The following is a 27,321-nucleotide window of genomic DNA, read 5'->3' as shown; positions in this document are numbered from 1 at the left end:
GAGGCATTCAAGGGCCCAAAATACGGCTGGAACTAATCATGTACTGCTCCTGGGGAGCTCAGCTTCTGGAAGGAACAGAATGGCTCTTCTGGTACCCTCTTAGGGGCTGCATAATTAATACACACTAAGGGTGAAACTATGCCAAAGCTGTTGACTGTGTGGATCACAATAAACTGTGGAAAATTCTGAAAGAGATGGGAATACCAGACCACCTGACCTGCCTCTTGAGAAACCTATATGCAGGTCAGGAAGCAACAGTTAGAACTGGACATGGAACAACAGACTGGTTCCAAATAGGAAAAGGAGTATGTCAAGGCTGTATATTGTTACCCTGCTTATTTAACTTATATGCAGAGTACATCATGAGAAATGCTGGGCTGGAAGAAGCACAAGCTGGAATCAAGATTGCCGGGAGAAATATCAATAACCTCAGATATGCAGATGACACCACCCTTATGGCAGAAAGTGAAGAGGAACTCAAAAGCCTCTTGATGAAAGTGAAAGAGGAGAGTGAAAAAGTTGGCTTAAAGCTCAACATTCAGAAAACGAAGATAATGGCATCTGGTCCCATCACTTCGTGGGAAATAGATGGGGAAACAGTGGAAACATGCCTAATTATTAACTATCATATATACATACACACACACATACATATGAAGAAAATTAGACCATGCTATAATCTTCAAAGGTGTTGTTTCAGTTGGTTAACATGACAACTCCTCACCCATCAGAGAAAGCAAACTGGAAAGTTAAAGGTATCCACATGTAAATGGATAAGTCACTGGTATTGGTAATCACAACCAATCACAACACAAAATGAACCACAATATGGATGTGTATAATCTACACATACATATATGTATAATACTACACAGAAGAAACAGACTTACATCCATGAGAAATGCATGGTTTTGCCTTGAAGCAAAAATGTTTATCAGGTTATAAAATACTCTATTATTATGCAGACTCAATCAAGTGTTGAGACCTAAATAGCATAATATAATTCATGTGCTCAGATTTTAAAAATTCTTTTTTTTAGAAGGCAAATGAATATATATACAACTAAAGTCTGAACCTCTAGGTTTGTAATTTAAAAAAAAATTAAAAAGCTATGTATCATACCATAAACTAAAGAAGTCTGTACTCTTAACAAATACAGAATACATGATAATCTATTATTTCCTGGTAACCCCATGACCCCCTGCTAGCAAAGGCTCTAAAACTGTGCAGCCTCTGTTTTACAGCTGACCCTGGGTCAAGCACCCATTAAACACTCATAACCACGAGGGGTAAGGACAGGTGAACCAGGATGTGATGGACAATCTCCAAACACCGAAACCATGGGAACCCCTGGACACTAGACAAAGAAAAGGAATAATTATGTCCCAAACAAGGTAGCATATTCACTGATCTCACTAAGTCCAGAAGATGATAGAGACTTTTTATTTTCAAAGACAAAAGCATGACAACAATGAAAAAGCTACCGTTTATTGTCCACTCCCTCTCTCCTGGGAATATAACACTCATTAGTTCTCACACAAACCATCAGTTCAGTTCGGTTCAGTTCAGTCGCTCAGTCGTGTCCGACTCTTTGCAACCCCATGAATCACAGCACGCCAGGCCTCCCTGTCCATCACCAACTCCCAGAGTTCACTCAGACTCACGTCCATCGAGTCAGTGATGCCATCCAGCCACCTCATCCTCTGTCGTCATTCCCAACTTAAAGATGTGGAAGCACGCTTCAGAGTTAAGTTATTTAACTCACAACTTGTAAGATTCCTGATGGGTTTTTAATGGGTCTCCCCTAGCGCCACTGTCTCCTAACAGCTTCCCAGACCACTGGAAATATGACTGGTATTAAAAGAAGTATCAAATTCTGGCAAATACCATGAATAAGAGAGTCACACCCCTGCCATGATACAGGAGGGCAAAAAGGTACGTATTGGTGATCCAGTGTCTCTGGATTAGGGGTGAAAATCTGCTATGTCTCCATGCCTTATACATCTCTGTGATGAGTACTGAATCAAGTATGACAGAAACAGCAGACGTTTCTCCTGTGACTATTATCCGCGTTTCTCTGGCCAAGTTTCTCATCTATAAAACTAAGGAACTGTATTTACCCCATAGGAAAATTGTGAAGATTAAATACAACCTTATACAGTGCCTGGCACCAAGAAAAAGGTTCTTTTCCCTCATCCAGTCTGGTGCAGACAAGCAGTAAATACTGCAATAATTCAGAAGGAAAATACCACTGTGGGGTAAGTGAAGGGAAGTTTCAAAGAGATCATGGGGCGTGCAAGGGGCGGTGGATGCACTCTGGAATGTGTTCTGGTAAGGCGGGTCTGCGGAGGGGCACAGAGCGCCTCTGGAGCGCAGCAAGGACCACCAGGCAAGGCAGCACTCGGTCCGGAGCACTGTGCCATACAGCCCTGGGGGAGCGGGTCCACGACGGGGTTTCTCCTTCCCCTCTGCCCCGAGCACCGTGCACTTCTTCCCTATTCCCGTATTTCAGAAGGCCAGAAACCTTCAGCTGTCATCCTTCCATGGGGCTCCCTTTGGTGCCATGCAAGTAGGGTCTGCTGAACAGCTGCAGGAGAAGTCAATCCCTAGGTTCCTACTATTCCAGCTGTATTACTGGCTAGTCAATCCTTCTTACTTTTCATTATCCATCTCAGCAGTAAGTGATGGGTTCCTTAGTTATTCTTGACTACCTAAGTTATTTCTGAGATTATGATAACTCACTGAAATCCAGTTAAACAGTAACCCAACTTATGGAGTAGCTGCACCTGCCATCATCTGGCTCAAGTTTAACAACTGACAGACAAATAGATAGAATGGTATCACTATCAGCCACACGCTCCCTGAGAAATCAGCTACTGTTCAAACCCCCGCCAACCCCCACCCCCCCCCACCCCCCCCCCCCACACACACAGGGGGTAAAAATCGCTACACTGCAACCTGAAAAAATGCAAAATTCACATTTCTAAAACTTAAACCTCTTCAAGAAGTTTAAGTAACCATTAATGTATAATAAAAAGACAAAGCAATGTTAGTTAAAGAGGTAAAAACCATAAATAAAAAAGCAGTACATGTCATATCCCTAGTTCCCAAAGGTTGGAAATCAGGTAGAAATCAGAATGTCAAGCTACGTTTGCTGTCCTTTGTAAAACTGGCTAGGAGTTCCTACAAGACAGACAGGCACCCAACATAAATAGCCCACCACATTATATAGCACCACCTTTTCAAGTTTATGCTTGAAAAACTGACAATGTGAAGAAAATGCAAGATTTAATTCACCTCCATGTCTCAAGCTCACGGCGCCCTACTATTCCCTGAAAAGAGGAGCCGGTATTACTGGGACTAGACAGCCTGTGAGGACCCCCGGCAGCCTCGCAAGCAGCCTCCTGTCTGTTCCAGCACAGTTCTCTCTCTCTCTCTCTCTCAAAGCCTGTGTTAAATCTGTTAAATCTCAGAGAAAAGGCTTCTCCTCTGACTCAGGGTGAATTCTAAAGTTCAAGGTGAGAAATCTTGAAAGGGGTGTTTTTTTTTTTTTAATCCATTAGAGTAAATTTAGAATACATATACTGAACTTGTCCCTTAATTTCTAAGAGACATATATCACTTTCTGGGTATTGAGTCTCTAGGCATGGCCATTAAACTGGTAGACTCTCGAACCAAACTCTACTCAGAGAACAAATGTGAAAATAAGATAATTATGAATCATTTCTTAGAGAAGAAAGTCAGACTCATTCTTCATTTCAACTGATGTGCAAGACAGTGCCAAACAGTCCGACAGCCATGGAGAGCCCTCGCTGGGCTCTTGTGGCGCTGTTGCGGTAATGCCCGTCTACAGGCCACAGCGCCTCGACGCCATTTGTCAATGACCCGTGGCTGGCTTCAGCATAAACAGATTGGTTACCAAGTAAAATCCCATTGGTAGAGAATCTGCTTTGGGCATGTTTAGGTTTTTATGCTCCTCTTCTCTTGTCAAATTAGCTGTAATTTGCCATCAACACATTAAGCCTTCTCTAAGCGGTTGTCATTTGGTTTAGCGGATGTCTTTAAAATCCATTATATTTCTATAGTGATTCAAATTACTACCTGGACACTGCTTTCCTTACTTCCACAAATAAAAATAAGGACGTGCTCTTTATTAGACAACAACCACTTGCCATCAAGACTGCTCTCTGGTGCCCTGCTTTCCAAAATATAACTATTAAAAGGCCAGGAACCTGAGCCAGGGGAGGGTGAACTTGTTCAGTTTTTACTAAGACTAAATTTAAAACTATCAACCTTCATTTAACATAGACTTCTGTACTGCTTCAAGTCTCAAAAGAGAACATTACAATCCCCAAAGACTAAATCACTTGTCTCTTGTAAGAGTTATCAGAATAGCATTATGCTGAAAGTGACAGCCTGGCTCTGTTCTGTTTGTTAATGCAGCACAGACTTGCTGGCCAACTGCAACTGGCTGTGAGTCCTTATCGCAAATAAAACTGTTTTTGTGCCATTTCTATTTTTCACTTAAACGTCGCCAGCTCCTCCAGACTCAGGACCTGTCAAGTGTCCTGCTGCCAAGACTCTGCCTGTCAGAAAGGTCAGCAACCAGTACCTTCCAGTTGGGTCCCAGAGGGCCTCTCTTGGTCTTGACGGACTGGAATAACGCTGGGTCTTCATCAGCTTTGTAGTCCTACAAAGCAAAACAAAGTCAGAGGTGGAGAAGAAAACCAGAGAAAAATTTCTACCCTTGGCCAGAATAGCCCTTTGCAGCTACTAAGCACAGGACAGAAACTGCCTGGGTTCACTGTGCTTTGCATAAATGCAGGGAAACGCTTCTATGCCACATGAAGTTGTCCGTTGGGTTCTCTTTGCTCTAAGCTTTTACCTTAAGGCAAAACAACTACATAATAAAAAGCAATACAAGTCCTGATCAACAAGTCCTCCACAACTGGTTGCTGGACTGCTGTTAATATCTCTAAGAACAAATTTTTAACACTTCTCAACAGTTTCAGCATTTTGATATACTTATCATCACACTCAAGAAATTAAGCAGACCCACACCAGTTCTGAAATGCCCACGAGACTCTAACACCCGCTGGAGAGCAACTACCATGACTGGAAACACAGATCAGAACTGTGGGTTCTGTGCACCCCAAGCGCTGCCACGCCTGGGTCTGAGGTGGAGCCTATCCGTGGAGAGTCACCGGTACAAACGCCTTAGGGACCACACTCAGGTCAGTCCTGCATGGCCGAGTGAGGTGAGGGAGGGCTTTACGACTCCGTATGGGAGTCAGTTACAAGCATGTCACAGGGCACGGCCCTAAAATCTAGGTTTTATGCAAGGTTCTTGTGTGTGTAAATTCTGTTTCCCTTAATATAGTCTTTCTGGTAGGATGGAAAATACAAGAGAAGTAAACCCTTTTAATCCTATCTGCTTTACGGAAGTTCTTTTGTCATTTCGCACGTACACACACATAATCCACATACAGAAATTAAAAATTATTTCTGAAGAGCTAACGTCCAGATTTAAAAAACGAAGTGAGTTATAATACTAACAGTGAACAGAGGTCGGGTGAAAATATTACAAAAGGACAGCCCCTTTCTTCTTGGGCAGGTGTCCTTCTAAAGCAGGGGTCTTCACAGGATTTGCGGAGGACCACATACTTTGAGAAAAATGCCCAGACAAGTCAATATGAAAAAATATCAGTTTTAGAGATAAAGTCAGTGCAAGCACTGAACGCACGCCAAAGCACAATACAAACTTTCAAAATCAAAGAAAACAGGCTAAGAAGCAGCAAATCAAGACTCGACAGTTATTCAGTAAATGCACATGGCATGTTAGTAGTTTCCAAAGAGAAAGTCACAAATAAATCATATGAGGAAGGAGAAAAGCGAGGTTCAGGTACATAGCAAAACTTCTTTAAGGGGTGGTAACTGGGCAAATATGTGACCTTGAACTCAAAGCCTGTCTAAACGATTACAGAGGCGAACCTGACTGGCGGCGTTGGGCCTTGCTGCTGAAACACGCAACACGGCACAGACACAGGAGGAGGTCAGCCAGCGCCGTCCAGGACGACAAGCTGGGATGAGCCGACTGCAAGGAGACGGACAACTGCAGCTACCCTGTGTGTCTGGGCACATCAGCAGAGTTCAATTACTGCCAGCTAACAGGAATTCTTAAATCCCAGTTTAGAACCGCACCCTAAAATTAACAACTTCACTGCGGACTGAGGAGGGGGAAAAAAAGAATCAACTGCACAGGTGGTCCCGAGACCAGGATTCACAGTGAGGCACCAGCTCTCCTGCTAATTTCTTTTAGGCCAGAGCCTTGGAAACCCAGAGATGAATTCCATCTCCTCCAAAACTGAAAGCACTTAACATCCTATCAAATAATCACTTTTGACATCACCTCCCTCGATTCAAGGTCTATTTACTGAACAGCCATCACGAAGAAGGGTGCACTGCATCAGTACCAAGCAGGGCGCAAGATGCTAAGAGGTGGTCTGGGGGTCCGAGAGCAGAAGAAGAGCCGGCGCCTGGGTCTGGCTCCTAGGAGGTCAGTCTAGCCGGAATCAAAGCGAGAGAGACAAAGAAAAGGTACCCGGAACCACAGGGATCACATGTCCACTGCCAGCAGGGAATGGAGAGAAGAAATTACAGTCAGAATGGAAACCAATCAACACCAGCTGAGGAAAACTGTTTTTTTGCTAAAGCGCATTGTGTTAAAATCTTTTATGATAAAATTTTAATTATCTGTATACTATTCAGAGGCCTGGCCAGTGTTTAACACTTACCAGTTCATCCCACTTGAGGGAAAAATACTTTTTTTTTTTTGCTTTGCATTTTTACTAAGCGGGGTGTGACCTTACTGTGAGCAAGGTGCCCAAGTTTTTGCTTTTTCACAAAATCTAAGATATTATGGAGCCCTGCATGAGCTGAATAGTAAATAATCACATTTCCTGACTCTGAGAGACTGCCAGTTACAGGATGCTCCATTATTTTACGTACCATTAAGAAGGGAAACACTAGGCCAGTAAATCACGCCACAACTGGAAGGCAAATCTGACTTTGACTATATTAAAACACGAGGAGAAAAACAAGGGAGGGGATCTTAGAACTGCCGAAACAGAGACTGCAGAACTATCTCTGTGGATTCTAAACTTGCCAGCTCCAAGACAGAAAAACAAAGTCCACAAAATATAGCGTACACAAGTGTCAGCAGGACCGATAGCACACAACAGGGCAGGAGACAAACCAAGGCAGAACCAGTGTAAGAAAAGCGAGCTCGGTCCAAACTGTAATCAGCATAAATGACTGTCATGTGGAGGTAAACTAATTAGGGGGCGGGTGCCCCAGGAGAAGGGCCGACGCAGATGCAGGATTACGGCGGCAGCACTGAATGTGAAAATGTTAAGTGAACGATTAGATGGGCTTCTGGACAACACTCCTTTCTCCGTCCTAACCCCATCCAGCACCACACCAGGGTGACGACTTACGGGATTTTTCAATACTTGTTTGACGTAAGTAACTGAAAAATATGGAGTGACAGTTATTTCAGAGCCTTCATCATTAGTGCTGTGGACTGGGCAACTTTTCTGAACCACGGAGTCACAACATGTTAGGGGGGGAGCCGCACCCTGAAGACCAGCCAAGCGGCCTCGTTTCCCAGGTGAGGAAGCCACGGTCCAACAAGGAGGTGCTGCGGCCCGCCCAGCTGGGGACCTGAACACCAGCCTCCTCACCTCCCCTCTGTCCCAGGCTCATTGTGGGCCGTCACACAGCAAGACGGCAGAAGGGCACCCACACAAGCCACACAAACAAAACACAATGCAAAACCAGCAAGCAGCAGCAGCACCACATACCAAAGTGGATTCTCCTAGAAGGCATGAGTGTGTGCACATAAAACATCACACACACACACAAACACACACACACACACACACACACAGACACACCCTCCAAAGCTAAGTCTCCCCTCTCTGCTCTTTTCCCTTGAATACAAAGCAGCAACATTAACGATACACTGGAAATGTTAACAAAACCCAATTATTAACAATAGCACCTTAACCTTGACAGATGAGGAAAATGCCTCTTGTCAAAACCTAGGAATTTTCGCACTTTTTAATGTTAGTTTGAATACAGAGATGTTTAATCAGCTGAATTAAGTAGCAAGATATTAACAAGCAGCAAGCAAGTGTGGTTTTATTAACCTCACTTTTGTATTTATATAACATTTAGTTTTTTGAACAAAATCTTTCTGGCTGCAATTTTATCTTTGGGTATCCAGTTTTGTCTTTCTATATTTGAAATCAAGTGGCTGATTTATATCCGTATCACAATGAACAAATATATTCCTTCATGTATGACAGTTTCAGCATACAGAATGCAACCTCAGCTACCAATTATAGCTGCAAATGAGCAATAGTGTGGAATGAGACAGCCTGCTGGCTTTGTTAGTATTCCGTCTCCTTTGGGATCCCATGGGGAAAGGGGAGGCTCTGATGAAGAGAAGCCCTTGGCTCATGGTTTATTGTGCTTGCCACCAGCTGCAGACTTCTCATCTCATTAGTTTTTTAGAATACTGTGGGTGAAGACAGCTGTAGCCTACTTGAGTCTTCAGCTCCTGGGTATTCTGAAGGCTGAATTTGCTATGCACTTTCTGTAATCCTTGGGAAAAAAAAAAACACAAAAAAACAGCAGATTCACTGGGCCATGGAAATGTATTTTTTAAATGAGTTTTAAAATCATGTTTAAAAGTAGAAAAATCTTATTGCTAAGGTGCATTGTGTTTAAAATTTTTTTATGATCAAATTTTAATTGTCTGTATAAAATGCCCAGAGGCCTGGCCAGGAATAAGGGCTCAGTAAAACCATCATTATCAAGTTAGGTGTAGTGTCCCCAGACACTGCTCGCTCCACCAATGCTGGTGCCTGAACAACAGAAAAACACAATGGTATCAGCATAAGGTAGATGCGGATCAGTGTTAATACAACTCTATTTAATTGAAAACTCTGTTTAAGTAAGAAAGGAGGCAAGTCAAGACACCCTTTGGAGAACAAATAAAATCTAATATGGTAAATAAGTGGATTACTGAGTCTCCATGCTGGAGCCACAGAATACATTCATTAAATTCTTATAAATAACTGTTTTCTGTCACTGAAATACAAAAGTTGTGCTACCTCTTGGGTGTACATCTGTTACTCACTACAGCTCTCCATAGAAACTCTCAACAGAAACCAGACTCATTCTGAAGACAAAGAATATTAGTTTTATGAATCTGTTAGCATAGTGGCTGCCCCCTCAACCCCAAATGCAAGTACAAAATCTGTGCTGAGCCAAACCGAACGTCCTTGAGCCCAGACTGAACTCATGATTATGAATGGGGAAAGGAGCAGGAGGTGGGGGCAGGCTGGTAGGAGTTTCTTAACAGCTTGTGGAAAAATCGAGAGCTCCAGACACCAGAAACTGCTTAAAGAACCACGGCTGGGTCACCGCAGGTGAGGTGACGCTACCCGTACAGTGAGAAAAGGCAACGCCGGCCAGACCCATGTATGTGAGCAAGTCCCCACACCTGCCCGGCAAAGTGAAACAACTCTGCCCCACACCCGGCAAAGAGAAACAACTCTACAGGGTAAACAAAAACTTGAGAGGGATATTAGAGTCCTGCAGCCTGCATGTAAAATGCTGTCCTTTAGCATAAAATGATTAATTAGGTGTCTATTCAAATAGCTCAAAGATAATCACCAAGTTTAAAATGCAGATACTGCTGCTCAACTCAGCAGAGCTCATTTCCTCTAATCACACCCTAAAAGTAAAGACCAGGATGGGGAGAGAGCTGAATTAAATAGGAAGATAAATAGCAAACATCATTTATTAGCACTGCGCTGGATTTTTCAGTACTGTGGCACTTAGAAAAAAGGGGTTCCCAGATACTATCATCACTAACCCCAGTGTGTAACTCACTGGAGCTGAGAAAACGCAAGTGACTCCGAAGGGGAAGCCTATTAAAAAAAAAAAAATGTTTGCATTAAATTTTGCCAAGTAACAAGAGGTGTAAAGAGAAATTAACATTTACTAACTTGTTTAAGAAACTCATTTCAACATATTTTCAAATAAGCAGCTTTCTTTCCAATTTTTAATTACATCTCCCCAGTGACTCCTCACCCTTTCAGGTTCCCACAGAGTACCATTAATATAGTATAAGTAAATCTTATTAATTCAGGTCCTACCACCTTGGAATTTATAATAATTCGGACAGGGGCTGGACTGAAGTTTATCTTTGCATGATCTATGAAAAAAAGATTTGCTACACAAATTAATAGAGTAACAAGATCTCAGGAGGGCTGTTTAAACAGTTCAGAAGTGTTTTAGAGCAATTCAGAAGCATTCATTTGCATATAATTATTATGCTAATTACAAATCATTCTTATCTATTCATTAAAGCAGATTCCCAAAGGACCACTAATTGTCAATAACTTGTTGGCCTAGTTTCTGTTGCTGAATGTACCTCAAGGAACAGAGTGGCATTAAAAAATATTCTCTAATTCAGCCCTCTCATTAATCCTTACTGGCTTCCCACCAATGAATCCTTAAAACGGAATTTTTAAACAACTGCCCTGAGAACTGAGAAATGCAGTCAAACCTACACACCCAAGCAGAACACTTGCTTGTAATCTTTTCAACCTCACAGAGACCCTGCACAGTGAGACTTCGGGTGGGCGAGTGTGGTGGACAGGGGAGGCGGACGGAGGCTGTCACAGGACCCTGTGCTGAAAGGTGGCCCCAGCCTCGGGCACTGCTGGGCTAGAGCACAGCTAGGGCAATCGCCTCCTCCATTCTTTCTCATCTTGTCCGAACCACAGCCAGAGCCTGCCAACCCTGTCATGTTTATGAAGGCAGACCCCTCAAAGCCTTTGGAAGGTTACAAATTAATACAGAAAGAGAAAAAAACCCCAGAATTTCAGCCATGAAAAGAAGTTACAACCAAAAACCTGATGTCAACAACCCAGCAGGGAAACCAAATAGCTGGGGACCAGAAGAGGGGCTTTCCGGGGAGCCAGGGCTGGTAGGTAGCCCCCAGGTCTCCCCTACAGGGGTCAGTGGGCTACTGGTTTTGAGGAGCCCATACTTCATGCACAAATATACGATGTATTTGTTACTGTCACATGTTTATTACTATGTATTTACATATCACAGCATTAAAAAATATATTTTAAACTCTTCACATCAATGAAATTAAGTACCAACACACCAATAAGTCAGTCTTATTAAAGATGATTGTTAAATATTATATATTTTAAAATTAAACTGCACATGCCTAAAATGTAACAGTAAGTTTAGGAAAGTTTTATTTAATATGTGCTGTGCCTAGTCGCTCAGTCGTGTCTGACTCTTTGTGACCTCATGGACTGTAGCCCGCCAGGCTCCTCTGTCCGTGGGAATTTCCCAGGCAAGAATACTGGAGTGGGTGGCCATGCTCTCTCCTCCAGGGGATCTTCCCAACCCAGGGATCGAACACAGGTCTCCTGCATTGCAGGCAGATTCTTTACCAGCTGAGCCACCAGGGAAGCCCAAGAACACTGGAGTGGATAGCCTTTCCCTTCTCCAGGGGATCTTCCCAACCCAGGAATCAAACCAGCTCTCCTTGCATTGCAGGCAGATTCTTTACCAGCTGAGTTACCAAGGAAGCTTCCCTGATGGCTCAGATGGTAAAGAATTCCTGTTTTTAACATAAAATGCATTTTCTTAAATGACAGTAGATCGTAGAACATACTACGTTAAATTCCTTAAAGTGGGAATGTCCTCTTGAGAACCTACAGGGCGAGCCCTCTCCAATACAATGTTCATTCTGGTCCATGACCTGGGCTTCAGGCACAGCTGCTCCTAAGTCCCAGGACCCCGCTGATTACATTGGCACCAAATTAACATGGCTTCCCTGAGTCCTCAGCAAGTGAAGAAGCTGCCTACAATGCAGGAGACACAGGACAGACAGGTTCAGTCCCTGGGTTGGGAAGATCCCCGGAGGAGGAATTGGCAACCCCCTCCAGTATTTTTGCCTAGAAATCCCACGAACTGAAGAGCCTGGTGGGCTGCTGTCCAAAGGGTCTCAGAGAGTCAGACACGACTGAGCGACTAAGCTCAGTTGCTTAATTATAAATATATAATTAAATGTAATATTTAATTATAATGAACAATTACTAATTATAAATATATAATTTAAATTATACATTTTAACTTTAAAATATATAATATTTAACAATCATAATTGCAGGAAAAATTTTAACTTTTTTTTTTTCAAACAATAATACAAAATCTGATAAGCAGGATCATTCCTGCTATTGTTTTTGGAAACCTTATTTTTGTTCTGGCACACACCTCCTCCTAGTTAATCCTCCTCACAACCTTGGGACAAGTACTACCATCGCAACTGGGGATGAGAAAGTGAAGGTCCTGCCCAGCCAAGTTCACGGCAGCTGAGCAGGGCTAGGACGCAGAGAGATGCTGCCCTGTGGACAGCCAGGCTCAGAAAACTTCACTGCAGAAATGTGATGCAGTTTACACTCATCACCTGATAAGACTCAAGCACTTCACTCCCAGATCAGTCTAGAGAACCTCTCCTTGAGGGCTTCCACTGCTGTGGGCTTTCATAAGGAATACACTTTAGAAACTTGATTCGGAGCTGTTTATGCTGATTTCTTTAAAAATATCTGTCATTAGCTGCTCAAAAAAAAAAAAAAAAAAAAAACAAGTTTTCTCTTACCAGACCACTTCTCTCCACCCAGGAAAACTTCATACCTGACCACCTCCATAACCCTCTCTGATTTTTTTTTTTAAACTCTGAAACCGTGCAAGAAATTAGAAGTAAACACTAATAACAGGTTCTAGTGGGAAAAGTATCTTCTACCACATAAGCTGGTACACGGAGAGTTTTCAGGGGAAATTTTTATAGTCTTGCCAAGATTTAAGCAAGCAGGAGATAAGCAATGTGTTCTTTTCCCACAAGAGGGCACTGCCATCCAACTGTGCCTTCAAATACACAGGACATTCTCTAAATCCACCCCTGGATGCAAACCTAAGTGTTCCAGAGTACTTGACCATGTAAGGCAGCAGAAGAAAGTGGGGAACAGTTCACATTTCTTTCTAATAAGAACCATGCTTACATTTATTTATATCTTCTCTGAGAAAGGGTGGGAAAAAACAAAATACCTCTGAAAGTCACTACAAAAAGGATCCTGACAATGGTTTGCTTCACAGCATAGCAAAGGGAGATGAGACAGGCCACCGACAAGTGAAGTTTCTTAAGCAAAAGCAAAACCACTGTTGCCTCAAAACCTGTAACCTGAGCCGTTCTGTTGTCTTCTTTTCTGGAGCTCAAGGAGGGCACTACTCCAAGTCAGGAACTGAGTCACAGTTCTCACCTCTTCATTATGCACACACTTTAATAAAGAGCTTTTGGAGCTCCTGAACATAGACCGGGGATAAGTAGCACCCTTTCGAGAAAGAAATGAGTATCTGGGTTCATTCTAGTGGCAGAAGGAAGAGGTTCTCAACTAGGCTGAGTGTGTGCTCACGCCAAGGAGACCCAAAGCACTTGGCAACCGCAGGCTTCTCGCACTTGCTGGAAGCTGGCCACAGACTTCTAATAAACAAAAGCTCTTTTCAAGGCTAAAGAACAGAATAGCCACAGCTCTGGGAGGCAGACCGCCCTTCTTAGGAAGTGAGAAGCAGCAGCTGGGACACAAGGAACATCTAAGATGCAGGTGTTTCCAGAAAGCTGTGAGCAAGAACAAACTGGAGCGACAATCAGCCCTGACCATTGAGGATTATCATCTACCAAGGGTTATTTCTGAAGTCTACTAGGTTGACCTCCAAAGTGTCATTTTTGCAGCTCAAAAGCTGACAAATATTAACAATTTCATATGGTCCGATCAAATATTTAACTCTTTCCAGTCGGACTTCATCATGTTTCTAATTTTAAAGAGGAAAAAAATGTAATCTTGTAAAGATTATTTAGAGAGCATGTTTTCTGATTCTTACATTTCTTTAAAATTATGAAGTTTTTTTCTGAAGGCAGTGCAATAAAGCACATATTGCCAAGACTATCTACTCAAATGTGTAACATCTGGGCACTGTCTTACACAATGTCTGATCAAAAGAAAAGATATGCCTGAATCCTTCCTAGAGCACAAGAAACAAACACTGCTTAAGTGTGACCAAAATTTACACGCCTAAATAAATTATACCAAGTTTCATCAGCTTTCCATGGCTGACATTTAGGAAAAAGTATGTTTGAAAAGAGCAGTAACTTTAAAACAATACATACTCAAGGTTTAAAACAATTATAAAGTGCCAGACTGTTCAATACTCAAATAATGGTGCTCAAACTGAAAAACAGCTGCTGCTGCTGCTAAGTCGCTTCAGTCGTGTTGCTAAGTCGCTTCAGTCGTGTCGGACTCTGTGCGACCCCATAGACGGCAGCCCACCAGACTCCTCCATCACTGGGATTCTCCAGGCAAGAGTACTGGAGTGGGTTGCCATTTCCTTCTCCAATACATGAAAATGAAAAGTGAAAGTGAAGTCGCTCCGTCGTGTCCAACTCTTAGCGACCCCACGGACTGCAGCCCACCAGGCTCCTCCGTCCATGGGATTTTCCAGACAAGAGTACTGGAGTGGGTTGCCATTGCCTTCTCCAGAAAAACAGCTGCTGCTGCTGCTAAGTCACTTCAGTCGTTTCCGACTCTGTGTGACCCCACAGACAGCAGCCCACCAGGTTCTCCCATCCCTGGGATTCTCCAGGCAAGAACACTGGAGTGGTTTGCCATTTCCTTCTCCAATGCACGAAAGTGAAAAATGAAAGTGAAGTTGCTCAGTCGCGTCCAACCGTCAGTGACCCGGTGGACTGCAGCCTTCCAGGCTCCTCCGTCCATGGGATTTTCCAGGCAAGAGTACTGAGTGGGGTGCCATTGCCTTCTCCAAGAAAAATGGGTGTCAGCTCAATGGGTGGAAAAGGCAAGTCTTACATGCTCGTTTCCAAAGGCAACCGAGACTTCAGATAATCAGATACAGAGGAGCATACTTCTGCTGTCAACTGAAACAGGATGCTGCTCTGCCTACCAAAACATATCACCAAACATACAGATCATAACCAGGGAACAGTCAGTGCTGGAAAGAATAAGCGAAAAGCACAAACTTCAGAAGCCAATTTATCTTCCTGGAGATCGCCATCATTATGGGACTTCCTACAAGCGGCTTGGATGACCCCACCAATCCCATTACGGTCTGTGGATATGCAATTAAATGATCGGGGCTCTTCACTTAGTGGCTCAAATGGTAAAGAATCTGCCTGCAATGGAGGAGATCCGGGTTCAATTCCTGGGTTGGGAAGACCCCCGGAGAAGGGAATGGCAACCTACTTCAACATTCTTGCCTGGAGAATTCCATGGATAGAGGAGCCTGGAGGGCTACAGTTCGCGGGGTCACAGAGAGTCAGACACAACTAAGCGACTAACACTTTCAAGTCTTCATTTATCTCCCATCTCGTCAGCCTATGAACCCGGACTTTGCCGGCATCCTGAACTCCAGCGCAGGTCTCTATCAGATGTGAGAAAAAAAGCTCTTTGGTGGAGGGCACTACACACCACCAGATTACATGATCAGAACAAACAAACTCCAAGTCACTCAGAAACACTTTAACACGTTCACTGACTAAGAATCTTGCACGCTCTTCAGATAGACACAATTCTTACTTTATCTGGAAAAATATTTACCATGCCAACAGAGAGCAAATAGCAAGTTCCAATAAATGTTTGCTAAGTGAATATGAAAACATATGAGTGGTGTTCTCTATTTTAAGTACCCACATCAAAAGACATCCCAGGGTCTCTAATCCTTTTACTCTACTGTATGCATGCAAATTTCCAAACATGCCAGAGTTTAGGGGTTACAGATGGAGGTAACCAAGGCCACCGATGAAAACTGCTATTACAATGGGGCGGGGGGCAGGGGGAGAACAGGGGACGCACAGGAAGATGGACAAAAGAGCAGGCACTTGCTTGTTTTACATCAGTTAAGAATGCTCTTCATCAACATCATGCAAAGGAAGAAACAACATACAGAGAGATGTTCTAGAAAGAGTAAGTCAGCAGCACTGCTCTTGGGTCCTGGCTGCCCTTCATCAGTAATGGCAAGTCACAGCACTTCGCTTGGCTCAAACTCCTTAACAGTGCAACCCATGACTGGTGTGGATGTTCTCATCCATGGCCTCCAACTGAGGTTCCCCGGGCTTCCAAAACCCTAGAAGAGTCCCCACTGCCCTGTTCACCGTGAACAGGGCACTAAAGCACTTCTCAAGAGTGAGCAGAGATCACCTGGAGAGCAGGACAGAGTCCAGGGCCCTGGAGGTGCCGACCTGGCCACTATGGCAGTTATACTCACGGGCAGGAAAGGATGAGAACCTGCAAATGACAAACTGGGCAAAGGGGGTTAAAAAGGTCGGAAGAAGGAAGAGATAAGAATGAAATCTGAGCCTCATCTCAAAAGTACAAGCGTACTGGGTCACCCACAGGGAAAGGGCCCCTTGAGCTCTCGAACGAAGTCTCCACCAAGGACTCGATCAATCAGACCACACCATGCACATCACATCCTGTTTGTGACCCAGAATCAATACAGCATGTGAGTTTCCAACCTGTCTCCTCCTTTTAGGAATACCATCTTCAGACAACCAGCACCAAGCTCACAAAACTGGGCAACTCTTGGTTTTGAAATGCCTCATTTAGGAAAAATCTTTCACCTTTAATCAATACACCCTAAGATGTTGACACGAGGGGGAAAAATCATTCTCTTTAAACTTGCTGCATTTTCATTTGGAATGGAGCTATAGTTTTAAACTACATCTACCGAACAACTTAATACTTTTAGGCCATCAATATTTGCTATGTATCATTTTTAGACCTGTGAGCCTTAAAAATCTGAACATTTTTTCTATGAAAAAATAATTGGAAATGCTAAAAATCAAGCCCCACACATGTACTTCAGAGTAAGCACAGACTATAGAGGAAGGCTGATACAATCCTTTCTGGTTACACACAAATACCTAAAAATGTGGTTCCAATTTTTTTTCTTTTTTTAAACTGTGCTCATTTTCTTTCAAATTACTTCCAAAAATGAAGGTCTCTCTGATGTTAATCGTGTGTACACTTCAGCTCACACTTTAAAGAGTCTCCCTCTCCTGGGAAGTGACTTTTGTATACAAATCATGGGAAGCTACTTAGACAAAGTGCTGGAGATGATTAAAAGGGGCCAGATTCAAATTTATATCTTAAAAAAAAAAAGCAGAAGCAGATGTCAACTGACTCATTTGTGTATATTTTGGAAATGAGTTGAAGATATGCATGTGCATTTCATCAGGACATTTAAAGAATTCTCAACTTTTTACTGTGGTTATGTATCAAGAACAACTTTAAAAATAAAAAAAATACTTTGAAGCTTATATTCCACTGGAATATATGCTGGACACCTTGACTCCTCCTTACAATCTGATCTAACTGAAACACTTTTTAATCTGACAGAAAGGTGTCTGCTCACGTAGAAGGGAGAGTTTTAGAACTGAAGGTACATCATATACACATCATGGTCTAGGATTAGTGAAGAAGAAACTGAAGCAGCATTTGCTCACTTAATACTAGTATTAACGATAAAAACTTCATTTCCTCCAAACTGTTGCCCACCCCACCCTCTAATTTTAATACCGCACAGAGGAAAAAATCTGCACCTTCCCACCAAACCTTTATTGAAAAGCTCTTGACATAGGCAATGAGCACCTTGCTGGGTCCTAGAAACACAGAGATGATCAGTCCAGTCCAGGCCCCCAAGGGGAACCCGGTTTACTGAGGAAGGCTTTTCAGGAGTGACATCTGGGTTATATCTGAAATGGGGGAGGGGTGGGAGGCTGAGGGGACACAGGAGGTGAGTGGGGGCGGGGTGTGTGCTTGGTGCCTGCTAGAAATACAAGCAGAAGGTGCCTTCCTTCTTAAAGAATGTAACATTCTAGTATTGCACTCTAATGCCTCTTTTTACTAAAACAAGAAATCTGACAACTGGGCGGGGATGTTTACACTGGAATTGCAGACTGCTCAGCTCTTTCATTAGGCAGCGATGCATCTTCTAGAAAATTACAGAAAATACTGGCCACAGTAACAGTCCTATGCAGACTTCCCATTAAGTCATCGAGGGAAAAAACCAAGTAACCCATCAATTTAAACGTATGTGTGATTCCTGTAGCAAACTGCTCGGTGACTGCATCACACTGGCAAAAGATCACAGAGTCATTTTGACAATGTCATCCTTCGATTACGTAAAGACGTCAAAGCCCCCAACCTGAGCATTCAGTGACACTGCGGATCTAATCACACCCCTTCCGTGCACGGTGAAATATGGTACATTAGCGTGACCCAAACCCAGCGAGCGTACAATGAGAACTGTCTGACACCAGCAAACCAGCACTGACAGTTAGATACTCAAAGTCGTCAACAGTTGCTGTGAACTAAAGCGGTGTTGAGGGCTGTGTTTGGGTTAAATCCACCTGCAGTGACGGAAAACGCCCACCAGGTGGAGTAAAAAGATTCAAGCTTCACTCCTGACTTCTGGTTTCTTAACTTCCACCCAATTCATATTCATCCTGATTTGGGAGACTTAGCCGCTGCCGCTACTGCTGCTAAGTCGCTTCAGTCGTGTCCGACTCTGCGACCCCACAGACGGCAGCCCACCAGGCTCCCCTGTCCCTGGGATTCTCCAGGCAAGGGGAGACTTGGCTAAACCCTCTCAAAATTACTAACCGTTTCCGTTTCTTTTAAAGCAAGTAATATGCAGGACAGAAATTCAACCATTTAAGGTGTTTTAAGAAAAATTAGCTTGTTCAAGAAAAACTAGGGCTCATTAAACACAAAATGAAAACCAAGGAATTAAGTTGGACTGAGACTAAAGTGAAGTCATTCAGTTGTGTCTGACTCTTGCAACTCTGTTGCAAGAGTCCATGCAATTCTCCAGGCCAGAATACTGGACTGGGATCGAACCCAGGTCTCCCGCACTGCAGGTGGATTCTTTACCAGCTGAGCCACCAGGGAAGCCCAAGAATACTGGAGTGGGTACCCTATCCCTTCTCCAGCGCGTCTTCCCAACACAGGAATCAAACCGGGGTCTCCTGCATTGCAGGTGGATTCTGTACCAGCTGAGCTGCCAGGGAAGCCCTCCAGGAGTTCAGGTACCAGCCTGAGCTTGGAGGGATCTCCACACCTGCAGGTCTCCCTGCTGGAAATCCACCTTGGCCCATTCTCAGTTACCAAGCTCCCAACTTCAGCGTCAGTTTATCCTTAAAGAACAAGTTTTAGGTACTAACAAGTGATCGCTGGTGTGGCAGTCACATCCTAAGATGACCCCTCTCCCTGCACTGAGTCATAATCTTGTGTAATCACCACCCCTGAGAACAGGTGGAGCCCATGACTTGCTTCCAGCCAAGCGACTAAGGCAAAGGTGATGGGCTGTCATCCCTTGATGAGGTTACATCACACAACCCTTCCCTCCGTTTACGGTGATCTGTTGTGTAGAAACAGAAAACCCCACACTGAGTGAGACGAGGTCGCCCCCCCCACACCGTCCACACCTCTGCAGACTTGGCCCCGCCTACCCTGTCCCCCGCATCTAATCTAGCTACCCACGTTTGCTGAAGAATCACCATGACCACTATCTTGTATGTATTTCTCAACTGTCTATACGTAAGCAAGCAAATGCATGCACATAGATATTATCCTGTTCCCTTTCCATTATCCTGGAAAGGATTCCCTATCAGTACAAACAGGCTCACTCCCTTCTGGAAACTGCACTGAACTCCACCATACGGGTGAACCACATTCACATTAGTTCCCCACCTATGGAGAAACATTTGAGACTTCAGATCGTTTCCTTATAAAAATCTTACATTTATGTATTTGGTACTTCACACTGAAGCAACAGATTTTATTTTCTAGGGCTCCAAATTCACTGCAGGCAATGACTGCAGCCAAGAAATTAAAAGACACTTACTCATGGAGAGGAAAGCTATGACAAACCTAGACAGTGTAACAGTGTATTAAAAAGCAGAGACATCACTTTGTCAACAAAACGTTCATCTAGTCAAAGCTATGGTTTTTCCAGTAGTCATGCATGGATATGAGAACTGGATCATAAAGGAGGCTGAGCGCCGAAGAATTGATGCTTTCAAACTGTGGTGTTGGAGAAGGCTCTTGAGAGCCCCTCAGACTGCAGGAAGTTCAAACTGCTCAGTTCTATAGGAGATCAACCCTGAATATTCATTGGAAGGACTGCTGCTGAAGCTAAAGCCGACTTACTGGAAAAGACCCTGATGCTGGGAAAGACTGAGAGCAGGAGCAGAAGAGGGTGACAGAGGATGAGATGATTAGACAGCATCACTGACTAAATGGACAAGAATCTGAGCAAACTCTAGGACAAAAGGACAGAGGAGCCTGGCGTGCTGTGCGAAGTCCACGGGGTTGCAGAGTTGGACACGATTCAGCAACTGAACAACACTGCTTCAGACTGAGTAGGACCAATTCCGAGAAGTGGAATTTTGCTGGGGCTAAGGGGACATACATCTGCAACCTTGCTACAGAGGCTGTGTGACTCACAAGCCCACAGGGACATACAGAGTGCGCAATGGGTCGCCCCAGCCACCCAGGTGTGAGCAATTAGTTTCTTCATTGCCCTCAAGCTCATTAAGCTCATCTGACAAGTATTCACAAGCAGCCACTTGGTGAAGAGCAGATATGTTCCTGAATGCAGAACAAGACACATCAATGAGACAAACAAAAGCTGAAACTCAGAAGAGGGGAAGACTGATGTGAAGGAAGGTGAGATCCCCCAAAGCAGACTCTGCAGGACACACGGGCTATTGCCCGAGAGGAAGGACCCCAGACTCCACCATGCGTCAACCACTTCACTGTGCTGGGTCTGTCTCACCTGGAGTGTGAGCCTCAAGGGCACTGGAGCAACCTCGAGGAGCTACTGGGGGCGTGCCAGCCACACCGACTGAGCCCCGAGACAGGGGCTGACTGCTATTAAAACACTGCCCTTTCAGAAATGCAAATGCATCCTTAAAGCCTCCTTTGACACTGCGGGCTCTAATTTCCAAGGAACATGAAAGTGCAGAATCAAATGAACAAATAAATTCAACAGAAAACCCAAACTGGATCTGGCAAGAGGGAAGGATGGCTAGGTGTTCTAGGTGTTTGCAACAGAACCTAATCTGATGCAAACATTAACTGCTGCTGCTGCTGCTGCTAAGTCGCTTCAGTCGTGTCCGACTCTGTGCGACCCCACAGACAGCAGCCCACCAGGCTCCCCCGTCCCTGGGATTCTCCAGGCAAGAACACTGGAGTGGGTTGCCATTTCCTTCTCCAATGCATGAAATTGAAAAGTGAAAGTGAAGTCGCTCAGTCGTGTCCGACTCTTAGTGACCCCATGGACGAACATTAACTAGAGGAGGCCAAAGAGATCAGGTGGAACCTTAAGGGAGAGTGCAGGGCAGCCGTCCGTGCCAGCAGAGGGCACACGAGAGGCTCTCAGAAGGCAGAGCCCAAGCCCCTCGACGACCCCAGCCTCACCCATCTCAGCCTTCACACACGCCAAAACTGTCAAGGGCACCCAAACCTCCCACCACACAGCGTTCCTTCCCCTCTCCACTTTATAGCAGAAAATACGCGTGTTGAGACTCTTCTCTTTTTTAAAAAATGCCCAAAGGTCTGAGAATCCCTCCACGATATTATCTGCACTTGTAGTTTCCACGACTTGAGAAAACACACAGACAAACGCTTCTGTGACACATAGTTCACAGCAGCGCTGTTGACAATTGCCAGAGGGTGAGAGCAGCCCCAATGTCCACGACGAGAAGAATGCACAAACCAAACGTGGCATTCACACCCTGGACTGGTCTGCACCCATGAAAAGGAACGACGGGTGACGCGCCCTACACGGTGGATGCATCCTGGAAACATTACACCAAAGTAAAAGAAGCCAGACGCAGAAGGCCAGACATTGCAACGGCTCCACCTACACAGAACATCCACAACAGACAAGGCCACAGGGGCAGAAGACACTTAGGGGCACAGAGGCTGGGGGGAGGGGGCAGGGTGGGCAGACGGGGACAGTGTCCTTCTGGGGAGGCGAGCATGTTCTAGAGCTAGATGGCGGTGATGGCCATACAACGCTGTGAATGCACTTCACACCACTGCACGTTCAAAAGTGGCGAGGAGAAGACAATGGCACCCCGCTCCAGTACTCTTGCCTGGAAAATCCCGTGGACGGAGGAGACTGGAAGGCTGCAGTCCATGGGGTCGCTGAGGGTCAGACACGACTGAGCGACTTCACTTTCACTTTCACGCATTGGAGAAGGAAATGGCAACCCACTCCAGTGTTCTTGCCTAGAGAATCCCAGGGTGTGGGGAGCCTGTTGGGCTGCCGTCTATGGGGTTGCACAGAGTTGGACACGACTGAAGTGACTTAGCAGCAATATGTATATTATCACAATAAAGAAAAAGGTACTGTAAAATCAGTAAACTTTACAACAGGCTATTATTTTACTGGGCTTACGGAGAGGGGAATGGCAACCCACTCCAGTATTTCTGTCTGGAGAACTCCATGGACAGAGGACCCAGGTGGGCTATACAGTCCATGGGGTAGCAAAGAGTTGGACATGACTGAGCGACATCACTTTCACTTCCTGATATCTAAGCGGTAAAGAATCCACCTGCAACGCAGGAGATACAGGTTCAATCCCTGGGTCAGGAAGATCCCCTGGAGAGGGAATGGCAACCCACTCTAGTATTCTTGCCTGGAAAGAGGAGGAGCCTAGAGGGCTCCAGTCCATGGGGTCACAAAGAGCCTGACATGACCGAGTAACTGAACAACAATAATAATTATCTAACTAATCTTTAAAGGGTAACTTGGAAAACGGGAGCTATGAATGCTGAAACAGAAAGCTGCACATACTTATGTGAAAAACCGCACATACATACTTATTCACTCCCCAAACCGTGCTCATACACAGGTTCTCAGAACTCCTGCTAAGAATAATGACCATGACAGCAAAGATTTATTCCACTAGGCACTGCTTTAAGTGCTCACGCTTAATCTTGTGAGGTAATTAGCCCCATTTTACACGAGATAAAACAGGCACAGAGAGGCTAAGTAACTAAGGAGCCGGCAGACAGCAACCGCAGTATCTGAAGCCAATCTAGCTTCTGATCGCACATCCTCAGCGCCACTGCCCTGGACTCACAATGGAGACCCCCCCTCACCCGGCCTGCCCAGCCTCTCCCTGTCCATCCACCCACACGTCCTTCCAAGAGCCCGCCACCTGCCGCGCCTCTGCACCGCGGGGACTTCCACCCGGAGCCACTGGGGTGCGCTCTCGCCTGCAAACACTGGGAGCCCATCGTGGTCCGAGGACACGAATGAAAAACCACTCCGGTGGCTCCACAGAGGTGCCCTGCGCTCTGCAGGAGAACAACGTGCAATGCAAACCTCTGAGCCACAAGGCTGGAGCACTTCGTGTGGCCAGTACACCTTTGTCAGACACCCACAGTAGGGTCTCAACGCCTTCCCGGGAGCACCCAACCCCGTGGGCTGCATGCACTGCGGCTCCCGGCATCCGAGCTCTCCCGATGGAGCCATCAACTCACCCACACCCAGTCATCTTCCACCCTGTCACCACCCTCCCACAAACACGCGCTAGTGGCTAAAAGAGATACCAAGAACAATAAGGGGCCAGACAGACATCTGAATGTGGTTTTTAAAAGAGAACATACATTCATTTCTAAGGATAAAAAGTAGCCCAATATAACTTCAGAGGTGAAAGCATTTCTGAAACTAAAATAACTTCGAATGACAGCACAACCAAAACCTCAGAATTTCTGCGACAAGGGACCCTTATCAGCGCTCACAGCTCTTATCAGGGAGGGGGCCACAGAACAGGACCTGGCTGAGCAGAGGGTCGCTGCTGGTGGTCCCCACCCCGGTAATTTCTGAGAGGAGGTCTAACCTTTGTTTTTGAAAGCTTACCTTTCAATTTCAATGGCAAAACCAGACATTTATTAGTTTTTTTTTCAGTTCGTCTTACACCACTGCTCAAGTTCAAGGAATAAGCGCCAAAACTGGGATGGAAAGGGACCCTAACTGAACGTGTGCTGACACGACAAACCGAGAGGTGCCGCCCTCACTGCCAAGTCTCAGCAGGCAGAGGGCTGCCGGCTAGTTCAGCACGTAAAAAGGCCACAGCTGTGCCCCACGTACTGTAAGAACGGAGTTAGCATTTACTGGCGTAAAGTAATAACAAGGGTCTTAACTGGTGGTAGCGGGGTGGGGCTGGTGAGGAATAAAGTGTCCTTTGCAAGTGAAAACTATTTTTTTTTTTAAATTAAGTCAAAAGTCTAGAGTACATATATCTACATCCAGTAAGACTCAAAAGTGAAAGCTACACAACTGTTAAACTGGGATTTTCTACCATCAACTGTTTTCCACAAATGACAACTTTAGCCCTGAGTTACTGAAAGATGAGAGTGGAAAAGCTGGCTTAAAACCCAACATTCAAAAACTAAGATCATGGCATCTGGTCCCATCACTTCATGGCAAATAGATGGGGAAACAATGGAGACAGTGACAGACTTTTATTTTCTTGGGCTCCAAAATCACTGCAGATGGTGACTGTAGCCATGAAATTAAAAAATGTTTGCTCCTTGGAAGAAACGCTATGACCAACCTAGACAGCATATGAAAAAGCAGAGACATTACTTTGCTGACAAAGGTCTGTCTAGTCAAAGCTGTGGTATTTCCAGCAGTCACGTATGGATGTGAGAGTTGGAGAATAAAGAAAGCTGAGTGCCGAAGAACTGATGTTTCTGAACTGTGCTGCTGGAGAAGACTAGTCTCCTGGAGTGCAAGGAGGTCAAAGCAGTCAATCCTAAAGGAAATCAACCCTGAATACTGGAGGGACTGATACTAAAGCTGAAGCTCCAATACTTTGGCGACCTGATATGAAGAACTGACTCCTTCAAAAAGACAGTGATGCTGGGAAAGATTAAAGGCAGGAAGAAAAGGGGACAACAGAGGATAAGATGGTTGGATGGCATCTCCGGCTGGATGGACATGAGTTTGAGCAAGCTCTAGGGAAGCCTGGTGTGCTGCAGTCCATGGGGTCGTAGAGTCACACAAGACTGAGAGACTGAACTGATACTGAAACTTTAAGTTAAAATTCTGCTCTCTTAATCAGACTTTAAATGTATAAGGGACCCACGGTATCTAAAGAAACTAAAGAGAACTCTTGTAAAATAATGTTTTGGTTTTTTTTCTCTCAATGAAAGCAAACCCCTATGTACTCCGGGTATACTGAGACTTCTTAAAGGGATCACCTGTGCAAAGGTGACATCCACACGAGAAACACCCCCCCAACTCCTGCTCTCACCTCTTGTGCTGCTCTGACCTCTTTCTGGACCCAGAGCTGAGCTCCAAACTTACTTCAGAGTAGAAACGTAGGCCATACAAGAATCAAATAAAAGAACTTTCAGAGGTAAAAGGTAACAGGTGAAAATGTTACCAAGCTGTACGTAGTACTTACTGCTGGTTCGACTTGACTTCGATCTGCAATATCTATGTGGACAATTTCAACCGTTTTCCACGTGTTGGGATCTAGACCGTGTACCTATAAATAACAGAAAGGAAACAAGGCCAGCTTAAGACTCTTCTCGTTAGGCAAAACTAGTACGCTTCCATATATAATATTTATCTTCCATATATAATCTTTATCTTGAGTCTCTCAGAGTACGTCAAGAGCCATACTAAAAACAACCCAAGCTGCTATTTCATTAAATCAGCTGTCTGAGGGCTGGAGGGAGGGAAGAGAATGCTGCCAAATTCACAGAAATCAGTCATCATTATTTTCTGGTAACTCTTAGAGATGACTAATACAAAAACTAAACCTCACCTATGTTCAACCCAACTGATAAATGACAAAGTCCTTGAAATCTCTAAGTCCTAGACAAACAGAAGGTGACATTGTAATTAGATTCTAAGAAGCTGCACTGTAAGCTCTAAAACCTCTGCTGAATTTGATTCACCCTAAAGGTATTCCAGAGAAAGCAAAGGCACCCCACTCCAGTACTCTTGCCTGGAAAATCCCATGGACAGAGGAGACTGGTAGGCTGCAGTCCATGGGGTTGCGAAGAGTTGGACACGACTGAGCAACTTCACTTTCACTTTCCACTTTCATGCACTGGAGAAGGAAATGGCAACCCACTCCAGTATTCTTGCCTGGAGAATCCCAGGGACGGGGGAGCCTGGTGGGCTGCTGTCTATGGGGTCGCACAGAGTCAGACATGACCGAAGCGACTTAGCAGCAGCAGCAAAGGTATTCCGCTTCAGTAGGATGTCAATACCTCTATACCTCATGTTATCCAATCATTTACTTCTGAAATTCCATCAATAACCCATAAAGAACTGTTTAAAAATTGCCAAAGATAGGCCCATTTGAATGCTAAAGATGGCAAATTAAATCATATAGACTCATGCATACCAAAATACCTCATTCAGACTCTAAATTTTAGTTACTGTGAAAAAAAAAAAAAAAAAAAAACAAGTCAAGTGAGTGACCATCTTGAAGAAAAACTCAAGTTAAATACTCTGAAGTTATAGTTCAAAAGTTCCTCTGATTGGCAGCAGTAACAGAAAAGCAGAGGAAAAACATACTCTACCACCATTACCCATAAACTTACTTTCCCGTAACAGAATATCAAAAGGTTGCAACGGTCGTTCTCAAACTGGAATGCCCACCAGAAAAAAGATCGTGGGGCCCCGCCCCCAGAGACTCTGATTCAGGGCACTCGGGAGTGAGGCCTGAGCATCGGCACTCCCAACAGGTTCCCAGATGCCACTCACTGCTTGTTGGTCCAGGGACCATGAGCCTGGGAACCTCTGGGCCAGGGCATCAACCTACAGCAGACACAGATGCCCTCCCAAGCTCCCTGCTAAACCTCACAGAAAGTTAGATGCTATACCAAGTCGTAACCAACTTTCTGGTAATTCACTTGAGGGATAAAAGTGCCCTGATTTGTAAAAGTCAGGAGCTTTTCAACATTTTTGTAAATTATTCAAAGTAACTTCTTCCTTCCTGCCTTTTGGGCATTTCTCTGAAATCAACCAATAATTCAGCCCAAATGGAATGGAGGTGAAAATTAAAGCAATCAATTTTGCTATGCACAGGAGCTCTGGCAAATACAGAGA

General features: G+C 44.5%; 1 protein-coding gene across 4 annotated transcripts in view; it reads right to left on the bottom strand.

The window, feature by feature from the left end:
• Positions 1 to 27,321, bottom strand: part of PITPNB (phosphatidylinositol transfer protein beta) — a 61,392-nt gene that overhangs the window by 15,277 nt on the left and 18,794 nt on the right. For 3 of the 4 annotated variants that reach the window (XM_044930643.2, XM_006067671.4, XM_006067672.4), the window contains exons 7-8: positions 25,661 to 25,744; positions 4,613 to 4,690 (exon numbers count right to left, since the gene is read on the bottom strand). In XM_044930643.2, coding sequence (XP_044786578.1) covers positions 4,613 to 4,690; positions 25,661 to 25,744 — 162 coding nt within the window. The remainder of the gene's footprint in view (positions 1 to 4,612; positions 4,691 to 25,660; positions 25,745 to 27,321) is intronic. The other variant, XM_044930644.2, reaches the window with a different exon arrangement.

This window comes from Bubalus bubalis, chromosome 17, assembly GCF_019923935.1.
Source record: "Bubalus bubalis isolate 160015118507 breed Murrah chromosome 17, NDDB_SH_1, whole genome shotgun sequence".
NCBI lineage: Eukaryota > Metazoa > Chordata > Mammalia > Artiodactyla > Bovidae > Bubalus > Bubalus bubalis.
Note: the sequence above shows the minus strand (reverse complement) of the source record. Positions and strands in the feature narration are given on the sequence as shown.